Source organism: Sus scrofa, chromosome 6 (genome assembly GCF_000003025.6).
Source record: "Sus scrofa isolate TJ Tabasco breed Duroc chromosome 6, Sscrofa11.1, whole genome shotgun sequence".
In the NCBI taxonomy this organism is placed as follows: Eukaryota; Metazoa; Chordata; class Mammalia; order Artiodactyla; family Suidae; genus Sus; species Sus scrofa.
The window spans coordinates 84,637,460-84,658,789 of record NC_010448.4 but is presented as its reverse complement, the minus strand read 5'-3'; the positions used below and the strand labels follow the sequence as shown (position 1 = coordinate 84,658,789).

Below are 21,330 nucleotides of genomic sequence, written 5' to 3'. Positions count from 1 at the left end.
AAGTCATAACTATTGGCTCAGTAGACTCAGGGAATCCTTGAGTCTCTTTCTCTCTCTCTCTCTTTTGGCTCTCAGCACATGAGAGTTCCGGGATCAAGGATCACACCTGTGCTATAGCAGTGATAATACTGGATACTTAACCCACTGAGCCACCAGGGAACTCTTGAATTTCTTGACCGAACAGGCCTCTGAGTTCTCCAAGCTGTTATTGATTTTTGAATGTGGGAAGCATCTAAGAGTATTAACTTTAAAAAAGAAAACTTTTCTGTCATTCTTAATTATGGTTGTTCAAAAAATTAAATATGTTATCAGATATGTTATGGGTTATGATGATGGTATCCTATGTATTTATTCCTTTTAGAAATACTCCATGGAGTTCCCGTTGTGGCGCAGTGGTTAACGAATCCGACTAGGAACCATGAGGTTGCGGGTTTGGTCCCTGCCCTTGCTCAGTGGGTTAACGATCCGGTGTTGCCGTGAGCTGTGGTGTAGGTTGCAGACACGGCTCAGATCCCGCGTTGCTATGGCTCTGGCGTAGGCCGGTGACTACAGCTCCGATTAGACTCCTAGCCTGGGAACCTCCATATACCGCGGGAGCGGCCCAAGAAATAGCAAAAAGACCAAAAAAAAAAAAAAAAAATACTCCATGGCATATGCTGATTGTATATAGATAAATTGAAATTAATATGACTTTAAGAATAATTCTCTTTATGATTGGGGACCTTGCAGAACTAGAGTGAAGATCAGTACTGACTTAAACAGGGAGCTTGTGGCTTTGATTGCTGGAGAAGGAGAAATAAAGGGGGTGAGCCCTGTGATTACCCTGACTTTCTGTCTAGATGTATATGCTAACCATGGAGCAAGGGGGGATCCCAAGCAGAACACATTAGTCTTACTGAACAGAAGAGACAGAAATTGTAGTTTAAGGGAGGTTGAGGCAACTGGAGGCTGTGGTGTGAGGTTCTGGAAAAGAAGGGGCTATGCAGAAAAACTGTTCTAGAATCTCCTCAGGGTCCCCTTGAGGCTTGGCTGATCACACACACACCTGACACCAAACTGCAGGAGGCTGGGGAAAGATTGACCAGGAAGTGATGAGCTAACTTGTTCCCAGTGCAGGGAGGTGTTTGAGTTGGTACCAGCCAGAGTAGTCTAGCTCATGTTGCTCAGTCTCCAGCAGAGGTCCAGTAGAGAACATCCAGTAGAGATCACAGAAGGGCCTTGTCTTTGTATTAGGGCTAATATACCCCTAGAGTAAAGACTACTCAAGACCCACCCTAACAAAGCTTAAACACAAGCCTCAGACATACCAAACTGAACCAAAAATAACTGCCTACCAGAACGAAGCCCAACACTCTTGAAACCAAGACAGCAGTGTTGATACTCAGTGTTGTAAAATCACAATGTCCAACATCCAAGCAAAAGTTACCAGGAGTTCATGTTGGGCTCAGTGGGTTAAGAACCCGACATAGTATCCATAAGGATGTGGATTCGATCCTTGGCCCTGCTCAGTGGATTAAGGATCTGGCTTTGCTACAAGCTGGGGTGTAGGTTGCAGCTGCTGCTTGGATCTTGTGTTGCCATGATTGTGGTGTAGGCTGGCACCTGCAGCTCTGATTTGACCCCTAGCCTGGGAACTTCCATATGCCGCAAGTGCAGCCATAAAAAGAAAAAAAAAAGTATTAAAAAAGTTACCAGACTTGGCAGGAAAAAGTAGCCCATACTTAGGAGAAAAATTAGTTGGTAGAAACATTCGGAAATGACAGAGATAAAGGAATCACCAGACAAGGATATTAGAACATCCTAGTTAGGAAGTAAACAGTTTAGCCTTGCAAGTAATGAATGTGGTTCCAGTGTCTCTTACTTTTTATTATTTTTGTTCTTCCCATGGTGTTGATGATTTGGTAAAACTTGAATATTCTAAGTCTGAGTTACAGATTCATCATTTTAGTAATGGGCAGAACTTTTAAAGATCATCTTGTTCACCCTCTCACATTATAGAAAAAAAATTTTATTGATTCTGAGACGTACATTTCCCCACATTTTAACATCTCTTGAATCACGGTGCATCTTAGATTTGATGAAATACCATAACAGCCGAATAGAATTGTGATTTTTCCGTAAATTCTTAGTAGTAGAATTCAAGACTTTTGCTTTGATTACCCCTACATGAAAAACTTCCTCTTCTTTATATCCAGATCCTGCCCAATTCACATCTTTATTCCAGGAAGTCTTTTCAGTTTCTTCAGTTCAAAGTGATATTTTCGGAGTTCCCGTCATGGCTCGGTGGTTAATGAATCCGACTAGGAACCATGAGGTTGCGGGTTCAATCCCTGGCCTTGCTCAGTGGGTTAAGGATCTGGTGTTGCCAAGAGATGTGGTGTAGGTCGAAGACATGGCTCGGATCCCGCGTTGCTGTGGCTGTGGCGTAGGCCAGCGGCTATAGCTCCGATTAGACCCCTAGCCTGGTAACCTCCATACGCCAAGGATACGGCCCTAGGAAAGACAAAAAAAAAAAAGTGATATTTTCAACCATTCTGTTGTCATCAGTGACTACATCATTTGTTTGAAAACTGAACTTCTGTTTGTTTGCTATATTGTTACTTAACTGCATTTTATCTATCCCCTCAATTAAATTATAAGCTCTTGGAGTCAAAGGAGGGATTTAATATTTCTCTTTGTCTTCTAGTGTCTACTTGATAAATATTCATTGATTTTTAAGGGTGCTGTAATTAGTAGGTAGCCACTAATACAACCTGAAGCTTATTAGTAGTGTTGTTTAATGGTTAAGAGAACTGCATATTAAGTGCTAGATAGATGTAGAATTAGTACTTCTTTCACTGCTGCTGCTACTACTAGTAGTAGTAGTAGTGGTGGTGGTACTAGTACTAGTACCACCACCACTACTGCCGTCACTACTACTGTTGTAATTATTCTGTGCCAGGTAACTATGTTAAGCATTTTATACATGCGTTATTTCATTTTTCTTCAAAACAACTTTACAAACTAAGATTCATTATACTAATTTTAACAGTAGATTAGGAAGCAGACTGAGAGATTGACTGCTTGCCAAGGTCTTAAAGCTGAAATTTGTCAGTAGTGGGTTGAAATCCACACCTCTGTCTCTTAATATCCATGCTCTAGCTGTTCTCTGCCACTGCTCATTAGGTTTTGAGGGCTCTGCTAACTGCCTAGTAAACTGAGGGTAGAAAGAAAAGAAATGGGCACTTCTTTTCCCTCTGTTCAAGGACTTTTCCTTATAAATCCCATCGTTTGAATGGTGAGTAGACCTTGTGAGAGGAAGTAGATGTACTGCTACCCTTTGCTGCTCTTAGTTGCTGGTGGCTTGGCCGTTAGTGACAGATGAGGGTATGACACTTTTTCAGGAATAAATTCTTATTATAGCTGGCAGAATAGAATAGTTGATATGGAATTTCATGGCGGTTTGCTCCATAATTCCAGTCCCTGGTGTTCAGAAGTAGTTGTGATTGCTACATCTCTCTCCTCAGTTAAGCTAGCTTATTAACAGTCACATCCAGGACTACTGCTCCTGTCTGCTCCATGACCACACAGTGTGTTTGTGTATTGCCCTTAGCTGTCAGCAAAACATTTTGCTGAATTTCCTTTTTTGTTTTGTTCCTCTGTAACCTTTTTTTCTCTGACTTTTCTCATTTGTGTAAAACTGGTTTCTTTTTTGGCCTTCCCACCCCAGAGAGGGAGTAGCTATTGCAGAAGGAAGCTTGAAATATGAAGAGAAGCATCATAAGATAAAAATGCATGGTTAGAGAGCCAACAGGATGAAATGAGGCTTACTCGGTGCCTGATGTATGATTCAGCCTTGAACATGTCCTTCCTTCCTCGTTTTCAGACTTTCTTCTGTATCTAATCCACCAGTGGGTGCTCCAGTGCCTTGTCCGTAGGGAGCTTAACCTAGTCACTGCTGCTTGCAAGAACCAGGAAAGAAAAGTACCAGCCTAGCTCCATTTTCTCCATCCCAGGGTAAGGTAGAAAACTGGGATTAGACACTTTTCCATAAATACCACTGTGGGTTCCCGTATGGTAGCACACACCCAGGTTTGGCTTCCCAGCTACTCAAGCCCAGGTACTTGGAGAGGAATACATTTTGTGCGTTCTGTCCTCTTATCTCAGATTTTTGGCCTTGACCAACCAGAGATTACACTTCTATCATTGGCTATAAATAAAGGAAGCTCTTAAAGAATGTGTTATTAGGGCTTATGTGAGTTATTGACACATTTCTAATAATGTTGTGATTGGTTGAGGTTTAATATTTTTGCTTTGTTAAAGGTGATTTTCATGTTAAACTCCTATGTAAATTTAACGCTTAGTCGATGACTATAGCTGAAAGGAATCTGGTAGTAAGTACCCACAAATGTTAGGAATAAGATTTCTTCACTTCTCAGTAAAATCATTGATAATTTATATTTATCTAATTAGTAAAAGTTAGCCTTTTTGGGAGGGTGCTCTTTTTAGGGCCACATTCTCGGGCATATGGAAGTTTCCAGCCTAGGGGTCCAGTCACAGCTGCAACTGCCAGCCTATACCACAGCCACAGCAATGCCAGATCTGAGCCGCATCTGCAACCTACACCATGATTCACAGCAACCCAGATCCTTAATCCACTGAGCGAGGCCAGGGATAGAACCTGCGTCCTCATGGATACTAGTTGGGTTGGATGCTGCTGAGCCACAATGGGAACTTCCTTTTCCAGTTTTATTGAAATATAGTTGACGTGTATCACTGTATACATTTAAGGTATGCAGCATAATTTTTTTGTGTCTGTGTGTCTTTTAGGGCTGTACCCTTGGCATGTGGAAGTTTCCAGGCTAGGGGTCGAGTAAGAGCTACAGCTGCCTGCCTGCACCACAGCTATAGCAACACCAGATCCAAGCTGCATCTGCAACCGATACCACAGCTTGTGGCAATGGCAGATCCTTAACGCACTGAGCAGAGCCAAGTATTGAACGTGCATCCTCATGGATACTAGTTGAGTTCGTTACCACTGAGCCACAGTGGGAACTCCCCAGCATAATGATTTGACATCCATCATTTCATATAAATATAAAATTAAAGAAATAGAAAAAAATCTTTGTGTTTGATGAGAACCCCCTGACTGGAAGTTGGTACCTCTTTTTTTTATAATGGCTGTACCCATGGCAAATGGAAGTTCCCAGGGCAGGGACTGAATCCAAGCCACAGTTGCAATCTGCACCATAGCTGCAGCAATTTCAGATCCTATAACTCACTGCTCTGGGCTGAGGATCAAATCTGTGCCTCAGCAGCAACCTGCCGCAGTTGGATTCTTTTCTTTTCTTTGTTGCTTTTTAGGGCCACACTTGAGGAATATAGAAGTTCTCAGACCAGGGGTTGAAAAGGAGCTGCAGCCGCCAGCCTTCACTACAGCCACAGCAACGCCAAATCCAAGCTGGATCTGTGACCTGCACCACAGCTCATAGCAATGCTGGATTCATAACCCACTGATTGAGGCCAGGGATCAAACCCACATCGTCATAGATCCTAGTCAGGTTTGTTACCATTGAGCCATGACAGGAACTCCAAAGTTGGTACCTCTTAATCTTCACCCATTTCTTTCCCTTTCCTCTCTTGCCACCACCTATTTGTTTTCTGTATCCATAATTTTGTTAGTTATGTTTGTTCATTTGTTTTTTAGATTCCACAATAAGTGAAATCATGTAGTATTTGTCTCTCTGTCTGACTTATTGCGCTGAACATAATACCCTCTAGATCCATCCATGTTGTTGCAGATGGCAAGATTTCATTGTTTTATTTTACGGCTGAGTAGTAGTCCAGTGTGTGTGTGTGTGTGTGTGTGTGTGTGTACGTGTGCGTGAGCATACCACATCTTTATCCATTCATCTGTTGAAGAGCAGTTGAATTGCTTCCATATCTTGGCTGTTGCTTCCATATCTTATGCACATGCGGCTCTTAAAAAAAAAAGCCTTTCAGATTGATAGTTTGTAGTATTTCATTCTTTTTTCTTTTTTTTTACAGCCACACCTGTGGCATATGGAAGTTCCCAGGCTAGGGGCCAAATCAGAGCTGCAGCTGAGGCCTAGCACAGCCATGGCAAGAGTGGATCTGGGCCGCATCTGTGACCTACACTGGAGCTTGAGACAATGATGGATTCGTAACTCACTGAGTGAGGCCAGGGATCTAGCCCTCATCCTCACAGACACTATGTCGAGTTCTTAACCTCTGAGCAGCAACGAGAGCTCCAGTTTGGAGTGTTTCAAACCATTCCACTTTGATAAAGTAGGTATTGCTAGAAATTGGCATTAGATTGGGAAAGTAAAATATGTCTGTGACTGAAAGTCATCAGTGATAACATTATAATTTAAGTGGATACATACCAAGGAACTTAGGCAAAGATGGAAGACACAGGAAATATTTTGCATGAATAAATCCTTTGTTGTTGAGCTCAGAATACTTTGCAAACAAAATCTTAGTTTCCTAGCATCTCTCAAGCATTTTTTTTTTTTTAAGTCACCTCAAAGCTGAACTAGAAAGATGAGTTTCCACAGAAAAGAAACTCATGGACTTAGAGAACAGACTTGTGGTTGCCAAGGGGGAAGGGGAGGGAGTGGGATAGACTGGGAGTTTGGGGTTAATGCAAAACTGTTGCATTTGGAATGGATAAGGAATGTGATTCTGCTATTTAGCACAGGGAACTATTATCTAGTCACTTGTGATGGAACATGATGGAGGATAATGTGAGAAAAAGAATATATATATATATATATATATATATATATATGACTGGGCCACTTTGCTGTACAGTAGAAATTGACAGAACACTGTAAATCAACTATAATGAAAAAAATAAAAATCATATAAAAAAAGGAAAGTTTTTTCTCAAATGCTAGTTATCATTAGGTTAAGAACTAGAATCCAGGTTTCTGACTCACAGGTTAAGTGTATTTTCTTTTGGATAACCAGATGGATCCTACTAAAAAAAAAGTGAGCTTAATTTTGGCCATTTAAAAGGCAATTTTGGGGCGTTCCCGTCGTGGTACAGCGGAAACGAATCTGACTAGCAACCATGAGGTTGCTGGTTCGATCCCTGGCCTCTCTCAGTGGATGTGGCCCTAAAAAGCAAAAAAAAAAAAAAAAAATTAAAGGCAATTTTCTATGGAATGGTTGATAATAGAAGAAACCAGTTTTGAAGGTAAAAGTTATCCCCCAGTTTTAGCTTTAGGAGAAGAGCTGTGAAGAGCCTGAAGAGTAATAAAAGTAAGAACAAAAGGTGGTATTGCCCCCAAAAGATAATGGAAAGTTAGGAAATTACCGGATGTGAGTAGTCCTTGATAGATGTACAGTGTGTTCAGGGAGTAAGACACTATAGTTTAGAAGTCCTCTTTCTCTGGGCTACTTTCCCAAAACCGAATTAGGACAAGAAGGACCTTTACATTTATTGAATGTAGGTCCATAGCTGGTGTCGTTCCTTTATGAAACTGGAAATTTCCCCTGGTTTTAGGTCACAAGTAAGCTTTTTTTTTTTCTTGGTTCTCCCAGCCAGATACTTTTCTCTGTCCACCCTAGGAGTTCCATTTGTCTTGCTAGCTCTCTTGGACATTACTCTAGTGACCTAAACTGATTTGTCACTAATTTCTTGTGTCTGGAAGGAGTCTGGTTATAGTTGTAGGTTCAGCCCTTCCCTATATTTCAGTAGGAAGTGGGTGGGTGCTTAGGTCTATAATGAGGCATTCCTCCTTGTGATTGTTGCATGATAGTGAGGACTGCTATAGGTAGCAGTAAATTCATACTCTTTAAACCCTTTAATAGACACTTAGATTGTGTTGTCTGTTGTTTTGAAGTCAAATAATTATTTGACTTTGCATTTGAGATTTTTGAACCCCTATGGAATGCATACTCTTTAACATAGATTTCTCTCTTGATAAGAGCAGAGCTCCTCTTATATATTGTACAACTGGGAAATGCTGAAGTGAAAGCAGAAGTCCTAATTGCCACACACACACACACTATCCCCACATGTTCTCATCCCCTGCTACTGCTGATCAGCGTTTTGGGGGTATGTTTCAAAGAGGAACTGCCTTGAGAAGCATTTCTGTTGTTATGGTTATTGCTGTAGCTCAGATATACTTGCTTTTGGATGTGACCGTAGAAATCTGCAGGTGTTATCAGTGACCTTGGCTCTTAATGAAAGTTTGTTTATTTGTTTATAATAAACAGCTAGTAATGAATACCACTGCCAGAATGAGCAGTCATCTGCCTTCTGTCCTGGAAATAACAGGAATTCAGAGGGTAGTGTACAGATGAGTGCATCTGCTCTCTCACATGCAGCCTTCCTTTATCACCTTCTTCCACCCTCCCAACCCCTACATCTCACCTCACCTCACTCCTGCTGCAGGCTGTTTGGAACAGAGTTGAGTTCAGAGTGTAGGCTACATGAAGAAGTCTCCTTTTGGCTTTACACTGACCAAGTGTGATATATAAATATTCCATGGTAACTTCAGATATACAGATTTGTAGAATCTTAACTGTTTGAAGGGACCTCAAAGAACACCTTATCCTGTTTCCAGTTCAAAGCATGAATCCCATCTTGCTACTGGCGGTCTAGACTGGTCAGTATACTTCCAGGCCATGACTAGGAAGGGATGCCTGAAATCTTTTATTTATTCTCGGATTCATTCTCAAGTCCCTTAGGCTGAAAGTATCCAGGGGTAAAGATGGAGGTTGCTGCTGAGTCTGGCTGGATATCTGGAGCTGGTCCAAAGCCAGTCTTGCCTTTGGATTTCTTTGGGTAGCCAACTCCCAGATTGCTTTGGGAGGCCCCAGAGTGCAAAGGGCTCTGTCTGGAATGTCCCTTTTACCATTCTGGATCCTGCCGGTCTTGGTAACTAGATGAATCTCGATTTGGAGCAAGGTTTGATTTATGGCCATGATCCATCCCCTCTCTACCGGCTCTAGACGTGTATCTGGCCTTGTGTTCAGAATACAAGTGGCTGTTGGCCAAGTGAGGAGGTTATGGCAACTTAGGTAGAAGCAAATCCAGGAATTTTAGAACCTTACTTAAAGATCATCTAGTTTAGTTCCTTTATTTTGCACATGAGGAAACTGAAGCCCAGAGTGAGATTTAAATCATTATGATTTAGAAAGTGTTGTAGAAGTCATCCATTGTGACCTCTCAACATCTTATAGGCTAGGAATCTCTTCTCATAGCTGGTCATCCAGAAGATGGTACTAGGGAACTCCTAACCTCTGAAGAGAAACTACTCTCATATAGGACAGCGCTAATGAAAAGGAACTGACTTTATCAAAGTCTCCTTACCTGTAATTTTTGTCATCTCAGTGGTTTTAATTTAATTCCTCTCCTGTGTAACATCCCCCAAGGTAAGACCTTCTCAGGGCCCCAAATTAGCAGATATCGCTATATCATGTAATTTCTCTAATCAAAGTAAAGTATAACTGAATCATGAGCTTTATTGATTCTATAAAGACAGGGCATTCCACTTTCATGTATCCCAGAACTTTTTTTTTCCTGCTAAGAACAACTGCTTTCTCGGTTTTCTTTACTTGCTCTTCATTATTAGAACTAGCGTTTAGCTCTTTTCATATTGCTTTGTTTATTTTTTGCTTTTGTTTTTTAAATTCAAATATAGTTGATTAACAGCATTGTATTATTTTCTGCTGTGCTCTTTTCATAATACTTGTAGTAAAGAAACATACATTTTATTACTTTGTGAGTATAACTGTACAGAACTATCAAGAGAGAACTGAGGATAGGGTTAAAGGGTTGAACCCACCCCTGCAACCTGTCTGGTTTCTCAGTTCATATTTGCTGGCTCTGGTGGGCCTCCATTTCTATCATCTCTTTCTTGGCCTGGGAAGAGTTTTCCAACTGGTCTTCTTACCTCCACACTTCTCCTGCCTAAGTAAAACTTCTCTAATTCTGTTAGAATGATTTGTCTAAAATGTAGATTTGACCATGTCATTTCCTTAATTCAGTGGTTCCTCAACACTCAGTGCTCCACAGATTTTCTACTCAATGACAACTGATGAAGAGGAACTTTTCTCAACTGGATTTCCATGAGAGAATTAAACCCTAATGCCGTTAGGCGTCCATTGTATGTAACATATTAACTTTTCTCCAGTACATCTGGAATGGTGCTTGTTATGTATACTCTTGAGGAGAATTGAGAAAATAGTCACTCTAATCATTTTCTTTGTTCTGTGGTTCAGATGAGGAACTCAGTATAAAAGAGAGGAGGAGTTCCCATCGTGGTTCAGAGGAAACGTATCTGACTAGCATCCCTGAGGACACAGGTTTGATCCCTGGCCTTGCTCAGTGGGTTAAGGATCTGGTATTGCCTTGAGCTGTGTGTAGGTTGCAGATGTGGCTCAGATCTGGTATTGCTGTGGCTGTGTCGTAGGCCTGCAGCTACAGCTCTGATTGGACCCCTAGCCTGGGAACTTCCATATGCCGCAGGTGTGGCCCTAAAAAGACAAAAAATATATAATAATAATAATAATAATATAATAAAAGAGAGGAAGAGAGGGAGAATGTATATTCTTCAAGGGGTCCAGAAGCATAACTGGGAGCAGCCTCCAGGGGAAAAAACCCACAAATTTCGTTGAAGTCTAGCGTTTCATCTTTTTTTTTTTTTCTTTTCTTTTTTGGCTGCCCCATGGCATATGGAGTCCGCCCCCCCCCCCCCATCAGGATCAGATCTGAGCCACAGTTGCGACTTATACCATAGCTGAGGCGATGCCAGATCCTTTACCCCACTGTGCTGGGCCAGGGATTGAACCTGCGTTCTGGTGCTAAAGAGATGCTCCTGATCACGTTGTGCCACAGTGGGAACTCCTCATCTTTAAACTTATGTGAATATTGCATTCTATTACATAATATGTCCATGGTTTAAAATGTTTTAAGATATTTATCAATGAATAAAGTTGATTTTACAACATTTGCCTAAGGTCTGTGGAACTACAAATTAACTACCTTTTTTTCTTAGCTCTGTAGTGGACATTTTATATGCGTTATATTATTTAATGTCTCCAGGAAAATTGTCTAAGATCACACAGCTACTAAAGCATCAAGAGTTAGGGCACTAATTCAAGTATGTCTCAACTCTACAACTTGAACCTGAGTTGAGTCAGTAGCCTTGGAAGACTTTGCCCATTTGTAAGTTTATCTTCACTGGAATGTAGGATTTTTTTCTTGGTCAAGTTAGTATTGTGATTCATATCATGCACAATTCCATATTTCTCTGGCAGAATACAACTAACCTTGATTATCCAGAAGAAAAATGAGCAGTGATGCAGATATTTCCATATAATAGGGACTCTTGTCTTTGGTGGCTCTGAAACAGATTGACTTTTTTTTTTTTTTTTTTTTAAGAGATTCACTTTTCTAATTGTTTTGTCTTGATGGATATTGACATTGTAATTTCTTGAGTACTCTGGCTGGTTATGGGAGCTGGCTCTTTGTAGCTATCTTGCTGTTGAGAACTCCCTTCCAGGTTAACATTCCCCAGATGACACAGGGTTGACTCCATTTGTGTCTGCTTACCCGAGGTACTTGGGAAGGCATAAATGCTAAAGCGTTAAAGTGGCTTCCTGAGGTCCGCCCCCAGCCTGACATTTACCTAGCCATCTGGAATCCAGTTTCCATTAGGTATCCAAAGAGAATGTCTGGAATGCCCTGTCAGTAGCCACGTTTGACACAGAATTTCAGTGGGAGCTGGCTCCTTTAGCTCCTCTGAGAACAAGTTCTGAAAAGATCGTTAATGGAGGGAACCAATTTTTCAGTTATCTCTGGCTACACCCCTGAATTTCTGGTTCTTCCAGAAAGCTTGAAAGTTTGAAATCTAAGGGCATCCAGAGGGACAGAGCCCTGTGAGAGTCTTTGATTTGTAACCCCTTTCCTTCTTTTCTGTTCTAAGCTCTCTTTTTCAGCATGGGTTAACTAAAGCTTGCATCTTAGTACCCAGTACCTTTTACATTATGTAAAAGAGAAGAAGAGTTAGACTGGAAGGGAAAGTCCAGAGTTTGGATTAGAAAACCCATTGAGTCAAAGGGGAACTTAGCAGAGGAACGGAATGAAAATTATTTCCTTAGACAGTAGACAAATATTCAGGAAACACCTCTGCACCCAAAGATAGGCGCAGCTGCCACACAGTGACTATTAAAGGGAGGTTCAAAGTTATGAGCAAACAGCTGATTCTCTTGGTTCTTGGGCTGTTGCTCTTGGTGACAGGAAATCTTGTTCCCCAAGCTGCTGGCTTCCTGTTTTATTTTTACTCTTAGCAGATCAGAATGTCCATAACAAGGAGCAGTCTGTTCCTAAGGGTTCTACTCCCTCTTTGAGTCTGAAGAGCTTTTTTCTTCTCCCTTTCGGTCAGACAATATGTTGGTTCACTTTTAAGATCTATGAGGTTTAGCTTGGTTTAAGCATTTTGTTTTCACAATCAGCTTTTTTGGTGATGAGCTGGTGTTTTAAGATTTGATGTAAGTAAACCTCTGTTTTGATTTGTTTTATTCTGTTTCGATTTCAAGAGTTTGCAGTCTTGGGGGACTTGGCTGTGTTACCTTATGTTACCTTTATGCTTTACCTTTTCATTTAATTTGCCATTTTCCCTAGCATGAAAACCATTAGGCTGTTTTAGATTTCTTTACTTTCACAAGATGGAAAAACAGTTTCAGCCCAGTGTGCCTTGGCTGCAGTTGTATCCATTTTGTTGGATAAAAAACCTCCTCCTATCCTTGTAAAACTAGGAACTCGGTAATCTAACTCTAAAACAATAGCTCAGCGTGAACCTAAAGTGCTGGGGGATTTCCTAGGGAAAGGGGCTCAGCCGACAGGATAAGAAACAGTAACTGGAAGGTTTCCGGATCTGCTCCAGACACTTCCTGCTGTCTCAAGAGCCTTTAGTCCAGGTGTGTTGAACCGGATAGGAGAGAGAAAGGGAGCTGTGGGTAAAAGAGAAAGGACTAGGCAATCTCACAGCGCAGTTTGCTTGGCGTCATGTTTAATATATTGAACTTGTAGAATTTTCCTTGATATTCTTTCAGTCTGTCAATTTATAGACTAAACTCGAGTAGTGTTAATAGCTCCTGGCAGTACTTAGTTGTACATTAACAGTCCTCCATCAGGGAAGAACTGGAGAGGTTGTGTCCTAATGTAGATCATGGAATCACTATTGGCAGCTTAATTTCATTGTGGAGATAATCAGATGTCAGAAGCTCTTTTTTGATTCTTAATATTTGATCATCTGGACTCTGATCTGTCCTGGTTACAGATACCCCCAAGAGAAGGATAGAACCTATACCATCCAGAACCTGCTGAATGGGCTGTTTTCTGACCATGCATCCTTGCTTCTGGAGACTCTTGTTGGTTGGAGCATAGTTGTTATTTTACGGTTTTTAGTTTTTGTGCTGCCTAGGTACCCTCAACCAGAAGTCACCAGCTCAGAATTTCTAAACTTATCCAGCAGGCCTTTCTAATAGCAAACCTTAAAAGGGGGGGGCGGGGTGAGGAGTGGGGAGGGCTTAAAAAAGAAAAAAAGATTGAGAGTTTTTTTTTTTTTTTTAAGCTGTTTAGATCAGAGCAAGACAAGAGAAAAAAGAAAAAAAAAAAAAAAAAAGACTCACGCAGCCCTAGTGTGCCTGGAATTTGTGGTTGAGTAATACTTTCCTGTTATTTCTTTTTTAGGTTGTTTTTCATCATTCAGAACATTGCCTGAAGCAGGTCCACCATGCCGTTAGTAACGAGGAACATCGAGCCAAGGCACCTGTGCCGTCAGACGTTGCCTAGCGTTAGAAGCGAGCTGGAATGCATGACCAACATCACCCTGGCAAATGTCATCCGACAGCTGGGCAGCCTGAGTGAGTGCCGCAGAGAGCCTGTGCTTTGCCCTCAGGGGTCGTTGGTGTTCTTTATTTAGTTTCCTTCTCCTCCCATGTTCCTATTTCTCCCCCATCTGCCTTCCCTAGGTAATGCGAAAATTTATCCCCCCACCCCCTCCCCAAAGAGAGGCTTCTTTTTGGTACAGATTCTTCCCCTCAAACCCTTTCTTCATCTACCACCACCCTCTACGTTCCCTCCCCTTCCCCCTCCACCTGCTTCAAAAGAAATCTGTGGGAAGGGTGGCAGGAAGGGCTGCAGCAGCAACTGCAGATGGAATGACAGAGCAGAATTCTGTGTGTGTAAAGTGGGAGGTTCACAGAGCAGTATCTTAGGTTAGGGAATGTGCCTGTAATTGCACGAGCTGTTCGATGTAGCCTGACTTTGTTGAAGCCTCAAATGTGCCAGTAGTCTTAGCTACCCAGCAGGTCCCCCACCCTTTTTTTTTTCCCAAAGAGGAGTAAAGCAAACATGCACTCAGAAAGATTCTGGCTGACTTGTCTACCCTGGTACACATTTAATTGTGCTGCAAGCCCCCAGGTCCAAGTTCAGGGTACAAATTACTTCTGTAGTCTCTGGGGTATTGGGAGTTTTGCAAGCTGTGTGAACATGGTGACACAAATTGTAGCTGGAGCCATTCTTCTCTAGGAGGAAGATGGGGGTTAACTCAGTCTGTTTGGAGCTGACGGAAAGCTAGCTCAACTGTAATTTTTTTTTTTTTTTTTAATTGGCAGGAACGGATGAGACTGCCTTGGGTGGGGTACTTGCATGGGTTTGGATTTCATTTTGAATTAAGCTGACTTTGTTTGCTTGGAGCCAAGGTATGGGAAGGGCAGATGCTTGGATAGGCTCCGCATTTGTCTAGTGCCATTCTAGCTCCCATAAGAACCTCCATCAAAATGCCATTTTAGTGATCTTCCTTAGCAAAAGCATCTTGGTGTGAATTATTTCAGACACTCACCCCTCCTATCGCATCACTGCCCTTGGTGAAAGCAGTGGAATATCAAGAAAGCCTACATCCCCCCAGATCGTAATAGGCCCTGCCTTTATAATAGGGGCCTGAGGAGACAGAGCTCTGTGACCAAATGATGTATGGGGTCTGAGATTCCTAAGCCATCCCTAGCTCAGAGGCCATCTGAGTTGATCCAGGGCTTAGGGAAACCTGGATGGGGTGTCACAAAAGAAATGAAACCCTGCCAGTGTCTGTCTTACACAAAGGAACATTGACAGCAGTGCAGCAGCAGTACGGCTGACAAGGAAGCACATGAAGGCTGAAGAGAGCTTCACTGCTTCTTAAAAGCATCATTTCTGCTTCTGTCACCCTGAGAAGGCCAAATGGGTAGAAGTCAGTCACACACTAGTTCCTTCTCTATAGGACAAAGGACATCTAGCTAATGATGCTTCTTATTCTCACTCAGCAGGAGTTATGCTCTCTCTCAGGTGTTTTTCCAGGGTAGTGTTGATGGATGCTGCTGCTAACTCTCCCGCTTGTCATCATACCACTCCTATCTTAAGGAAGCTGATCTGGGAGTTCCCGTCATGGCTCAGTGGTTAAGGAATCCCATTAGGAACCATGAGGTTGCGGGTTCGATCCTTGGCCTTGCTCAGTGGATTTAACGATCCGGCGTTGCCGTGAGCTGTGGTATAGGTCGCAGATGTGGCTTGGATCCTGCGTTGCTGTGGTGTAGGCCGGTGGCTACAGCTCCGATTGGACCCCTCACCTGGGAACCTCCATATGCCGTGGGAGCGGCCCTAGAAAAGGCAAAAAGACAAAAAAGAAAAAAGGGAAGCTGATCTGAGGTGAGGGTTGGCTTGTGCCTTTGGAAACAAGATTTCCTCATGCTACAGAGCTAGCTGACCCTATATTCATGCAATAAACATGTATTGAACGTATTTTATGTGCCAGATGCTGAGAGGATACAGCAATGGTAAGAAATGGCCTCTGCCTTCCAGGAACTCATAACCTAACAGAGGGGAAAGAAATAAATAATTCTTTTTTTTTTTTTTGTCTTTTTTTTTGTCTTTTTGCTATTTCTTGGGCCGCTCCTGTGGCATATGGAGGTTCCCAGGCTAGGGGTTGAATCGGAGCTGTAGCCACCGGCCTACGCCAGAGGCACAGCAACGCAGGATCCGAGCCGCGTCTGCAACCTACACCACAGCGCACGGCAACGCCGGATCGTTAACCCACTGAGCAAGGGCAGGGATCGAACCCGCAACCTAATGGTTTCTAGTCGGATTCGTTAACCACTGCGCCACGACGGGAACTCCAGAAATAAATAATTCTTAAGGGGAAAATGGGTAGAGGATGAGAAGGAAACTCACATTTGTTGATTGCCTACTTTGTGCCAGGTTTACTCTTCTTAATAATCCTGTGAGGTTAAGTGCTGGCATTCCCATTTTTCAGAAACAAAGACTCAGAAAAGTTAAGTAATTTGCCTGCGACAGCCAGTAAGAGGCCAAGTCAGACTTCTAAGAATTTCTAAACTCTCTCCTGTCTCTCTGTCTCTGCCAGCACTACCCTCGTTTAGACCGTCTTTAACTCTCACCTGAACTATTGTCCTAGCCTCCCTCTGGCCTCCCTTTCTCTGATCAACTCCCTTAAATCTATAAACCTAAAATTCATGTAAAATTTTATAAGTCCTAAACCTTTACTCTTGCCAGAGTGGTCTGCCCAAACTAAAATCTAAACTTTTTACTTTTATTTATTTATTTATATAAAGAATTTATTTATTTATTTATTTATTTATTTATTTATTGCTTTTTAGGGCCACACCTGCAGCATATGAAAGTTCCCAGGCTAGGGGTTGAATCAGAGCTACAGCTGCCAGCCTGCACCACAGCCACAGGAACACCAGATCCGAGCTGCATCTGCGGCCTACACCAAAGCTTGCAGCAGTGCTAGATCCTTAACCCACTTGAGCGTGGCCGGGAATCAAACCCACATCCTCATGGATACTAGTTGGGTTCATAACCACAATGGTAACTTACACTTTTTACTTTTATAATTCTGAATTATTTGAATTTTTTGAAGTTAATTCTAAAGAAAAAAGTTAATTCTGTGTTAATTTTGCAATTTTAAAAGTGTTTTTAAAATAAGAGTATGGGAGTTCCCGTCATGGCACAGTGGTTAACTAATCTGACTAGGAACCATGAGGTTGCGGGTTCGATCCCTGGCCTCGCTCAGTGGGTTAAGGATCCAGCATTGCCGTGAGCTGTGGTGTAGGTTGCAGACATGGCTCGGATCCGGCCTTGCTGTGGCTGTGGTATAGGCCAGTGGCTGCTGCTCTGATTCAATCCCTAGCCTGAGAACCTCCATATGCCGTGGGTGTGGCCCAAGAAATGGCAAAAAGACCAAAAAAACAATAAAGTAAGAGTATGAATGTTAACTGTATATTTATCTCCCCTCTTCCTCACTGTGGCTTTATGTAAGTTCCTTGACCTGGTGTTCAAGACATTAACACCTGCCTTTCTTTTCAGCCTCATTTTCTGCAATCCATCCCCTTCCATTTTACAGCCTTTTTAAAAGATTCTTTTAAAATGAAAAAGGCAAAAAAGATAGGAGAAAAGAAGGAAGAAAAAATGAATAACCAGCTATTCATAGCTTCTGAGACAGACCAGATTCTCTTCCATGCAGTGCCGTTCTTGTTCCTACTGTCCGGAGAGCCCTTAGCATCCTTGTAGCTGATCTTCAATGCCCAGTTCAGGGATCTCCTCCATGTTGGGATAAGTACCCCTCTGAGCTCCAATTATATGCCTGTATTATTACCTACTACATTATATTGAAAATAATCTGTACTCCTATGCTAAATTAAAAGTTCTTCGAAGGCAGAAGTCATGTGTTATTTATCCTTGAACCCTAGTGTCTGTCTTGTATAGTACGAGCCACTAGTAGAAGGTCCATAAATGATTCATGCGTGTACTCTCTCCACCCTTCCATGCTGTAGGTGCACCGAGGATACGGGGAAGGAAGGAATACTTCTTATGGGGCGTGGGAGCACAGGAGGAATAGAGGAGGTCAAGGAAAGCTTCATAGACGAGGTCACATTTGAACTGAGCCTTGAACGATGACTAGGATTTCATCTAGCAGAGAGGCGTGCAGAAATAGACTTATATGTGCTTCAAGCTCATGACCTTGGCTTCATGTATTGTACTGTAGCCGGAAGTGCTGGTCTAGAAGGGAAAGTCTGATTATGGAATGGATAAAGCACAAAACTAAAAATTCCACAGCCATGGATTGCTCCCTGGTAGCATATCCAGAATTCTTATTTTCCCTCAGTGTAGTGAGATTGGCATTTCACATATTAGATTGCCATGTCTTAGGAAATATGGGCACAGCCAGCCAGCCAGCACTTCTTTTCTTTTTTCTCTCTCTTTTTTTTTTTTGTCTTTTTGCCTTTTTCTAGGGCCGCTCCTGCAGCATATGGAGGTTCCCAGGCCAGGGGTCTAATCGAAGCTGTAGCTGCTGGCCTACGCCAGAGCCACAGCAACTCGGGATCTGAGCCACGTCTGCAACCTACACCATAGCTTACGGCAACGCCAGATTCTTAACCAACCAAGCAAGGCCAGGGATCAAACCCGAAACCTCGTGGTTCCTAGTGGGATTCATTTCTACTGAGCCACAACAGGAACTCCCAGCCAGCACTTCTGAAGCAGTGTCCTGACCTCCTAGGAGAATGGAACCTCCACTCTTAGGTCATTAGGAAGATATGGTATGATACTGGATTTTCTAACTGAGTGCATTGGGGCCATGCCATTGAGGGGCACCAAGACTCCCACTCAGACTCAAACAAGAGAAGCTTCATTTTTTTTTCTTCTTCTTTTTTTTTTTCTTTTAAGTAATGATTTTTATTCTTTCCATTATACCTGGTTTACAGTGTTCTGTCAATTTTTCACGTAACAGCATGCTGACCCAATTACACATACATGTATATATTCTTTTTTCTCACATTATCATGTTCTATTACAAGTGACCAGACATAGTTCCCAGTGCTACACAGCAGGATCTCATTGCTAATCCATTCCAAAGGCAATAGTCTGCATCTGTTAACCCCAAGCACCCCATCCATCCCACTCCCTCCCCTTCCCCCTTGGCAACCGCAAGTCTATTTTCCAAGCCCACGATTATCTTTTCTGTGGAAAGGTTCATTTGTGCCGTATATTAGATTCCAGATATAAGTGATGTTATGTGGTATTTGTCTTTCTCTTTCTGACTTCACTCACTATGAGAGCCTCTCGTTCCATCCATGTTCCTGCAAATGGCATTATTTTGTTCTTTTATATGACTGAGTAGTAGTATTTCATTGTGTATATATACCACATCTTCCTAATCCAATCATCTGTTGATGGACATTTGGGTTGTTTCCATGTCTTGGCCATGGTGAATAGTGCTGCAAAGAACACGTGCATGCATGTGTCTTTTTCAAGGAAAGTTTTGTCCGGATATATGCCCAACAGTGAGATGAAGCTTCATATTTTTAAAAATCGGCCACAGGAGTTCCCTAGTAGTGCAGCAGGTTAAGGATCTGGTGTTGTCACTGCTGCAGTTCTGGTCACTGCTGTGGCTCAGGTTCAGTCCCTGGCCTGGGAACTTCCACATGCCATAGGCGCCGCAAAAAAAAAAAAAGAAAAAGAAAATCACTTTTACTTGTTCCATTTCCACATAAGACTTCATTTGAAAAAAATTCTACTTCTAAGAAAACAAAAGTTTTCTCTGGCATCATTTGCAAAATGGGTAGAGTAGAATTATGAATGTCCTATTGTGATAGTGGATCACTCTTGGTACTCTAAATGAGTGCAGTTTAACTCTGAACAAGGCACTTTGGTTTTCTCCTATGTAAGTATTACACCTGTGCTTTCAGAAGTTAGAGTAATTTTTAGTACTTGAAGAACAGGGCTATCACATTACTGAATGGAATTATGTTTTGTTACCTCTAAACATAAAACTTAGGATATTCATACTCTCTCTCTCTTTTTTTTTTTTTTTGCTATTTTAGGGCCGCACCCATGGCATATAGAGGTTCCCAGGCTAGGGGCTGAATTGGAGCTATGGCCACCAGCCTACGCCATAGCCACAGCAACGCCGGATCCTTAACCCACTGAGCAAGGCCAGGGATCGAACCTGCATCCTCATGGATCCTAGTGCTGTTCGTTAACTGCTGAGCCACTTAGGGAACTCCAGGATATTCATACCCTTAAAAGTCATCTGAGGGAATTCCCTTTCGCAGATGCGGCTCAGATCCCGCCATTGGTGTGACTGTGGCGTAGGTCAGCATCTGTAGCTCCAATTCGACCCCTAGCCTGGGAACTTCGACATGCCTTGGGTACAACCCTAAAAAGGAAAAAAAAGTCATCTATCTGATGTGGTTGGTGAAATAGATGTAGTTGTCTCCATTTTACAGATGAGGAAATTGAGGCTTGAGAGCGTTTGACTTGCTGAAGAGTACACAGGTATAAATAAAAGAATTGAGACTTAAATCCAGACTTTCTGATTTGAAGTCTACTGCTTCTTCCATGTTATCATCTTGTAGTTCTAAGTAAGCCCAGGGCCTGACATGATGTGACAGTGGGGAAGCCCTCACACCACCTCACTCCCTCTCCAAATAGTGTTCTCAGTGTTACTTCTTTTTCTTTTTTGGCTTTTTAGGGCCACACCTACAACATATGGAAGTTCCCAGGCTAGGGATCTAATCGGAGCTGCAGCTGCCAGTCTACGCCACAGCCACAGCAACGCCAGATCCAAGCCATGTCTGCGACCTACACCACAGCTCTTGGCAACACCGGATGCTTAACCCAGAGCGGGGCCAGGGATTGAACCTGTGTCCTCATGGATTCTACTCAGGTTTGTTACTGCTGAGCCACAACGGGAACTGCAGTGTACCATTTTTATATGATGGGGTTCTTTGACTTTATCCTGAAAACCACTCTGCCACACTGAGCTCTACTCCCACCATCACTGCTCCCTTCACTGAGGAACTTTAGGTCCTGGATACTCTCAGTGACCTAAAGTAAGCTGATTTTGGGTTTTCTTTTCCTCTAGAACAGCTGAATGATTAACAGATATTTTTGAGCCTGGTTTATTTTCCACACTTAATGTTGTGTGCTTCTCTGCTACAGTCTTCCAATCACAATTTTTCATTACCTAGGCAAGCATGATACAGTATGTTTTTTGCTTTTTGTTTATTGAGGTATAGTTGATTTATAATATTATATAAGTGTCAGGTGTACGACGTAATGGTTCACAGTTTTTAAAGGTTATAGTCCATTTATAGTTATTATTATAAAATATTGGCTATATTCCCTGTACTGTACTACATATCCTTGTAGCTTATTTATTTTTATTTTATTATTTTTTGGCTGTGCCCAGGGCATGTGGAAGTTCCTGGGCCAGGGATCGAACCCTTACAATGCCAAGTCGCTGCAGTGACAAT

At 42.2% G+C, this 21,330-nt stretch overlaps 1 protein-coding gene across 2 annotated transcripts in view; it reads left to right on the top strand.

The window, feature by feature from the left end:
* Nucleotides 1-21,330, top strand: part of WASF2 (WAS protein family member 2) — a 75,687-nt gene that overhangs the window by 38,639 nt on the left and 15,718 nt on the right. Inside the window, exons 1-2 of one of the 2 annotated variants that reach the window (XM_021093312.1) lie at nucleotides 11,405-12,507; nucleotides 13,712-13,884. In XM_021093312.1, the coding sequence (XP_020948971.1) occupies nucleotides 13,755-13,884 (130 nt within the window). In that variant the 5' untranslated portion in view covers nucleotides 11,405-12,507; nucleotides 13,712-13,754. 2 annotated transcript variants of the gene reach the window in all.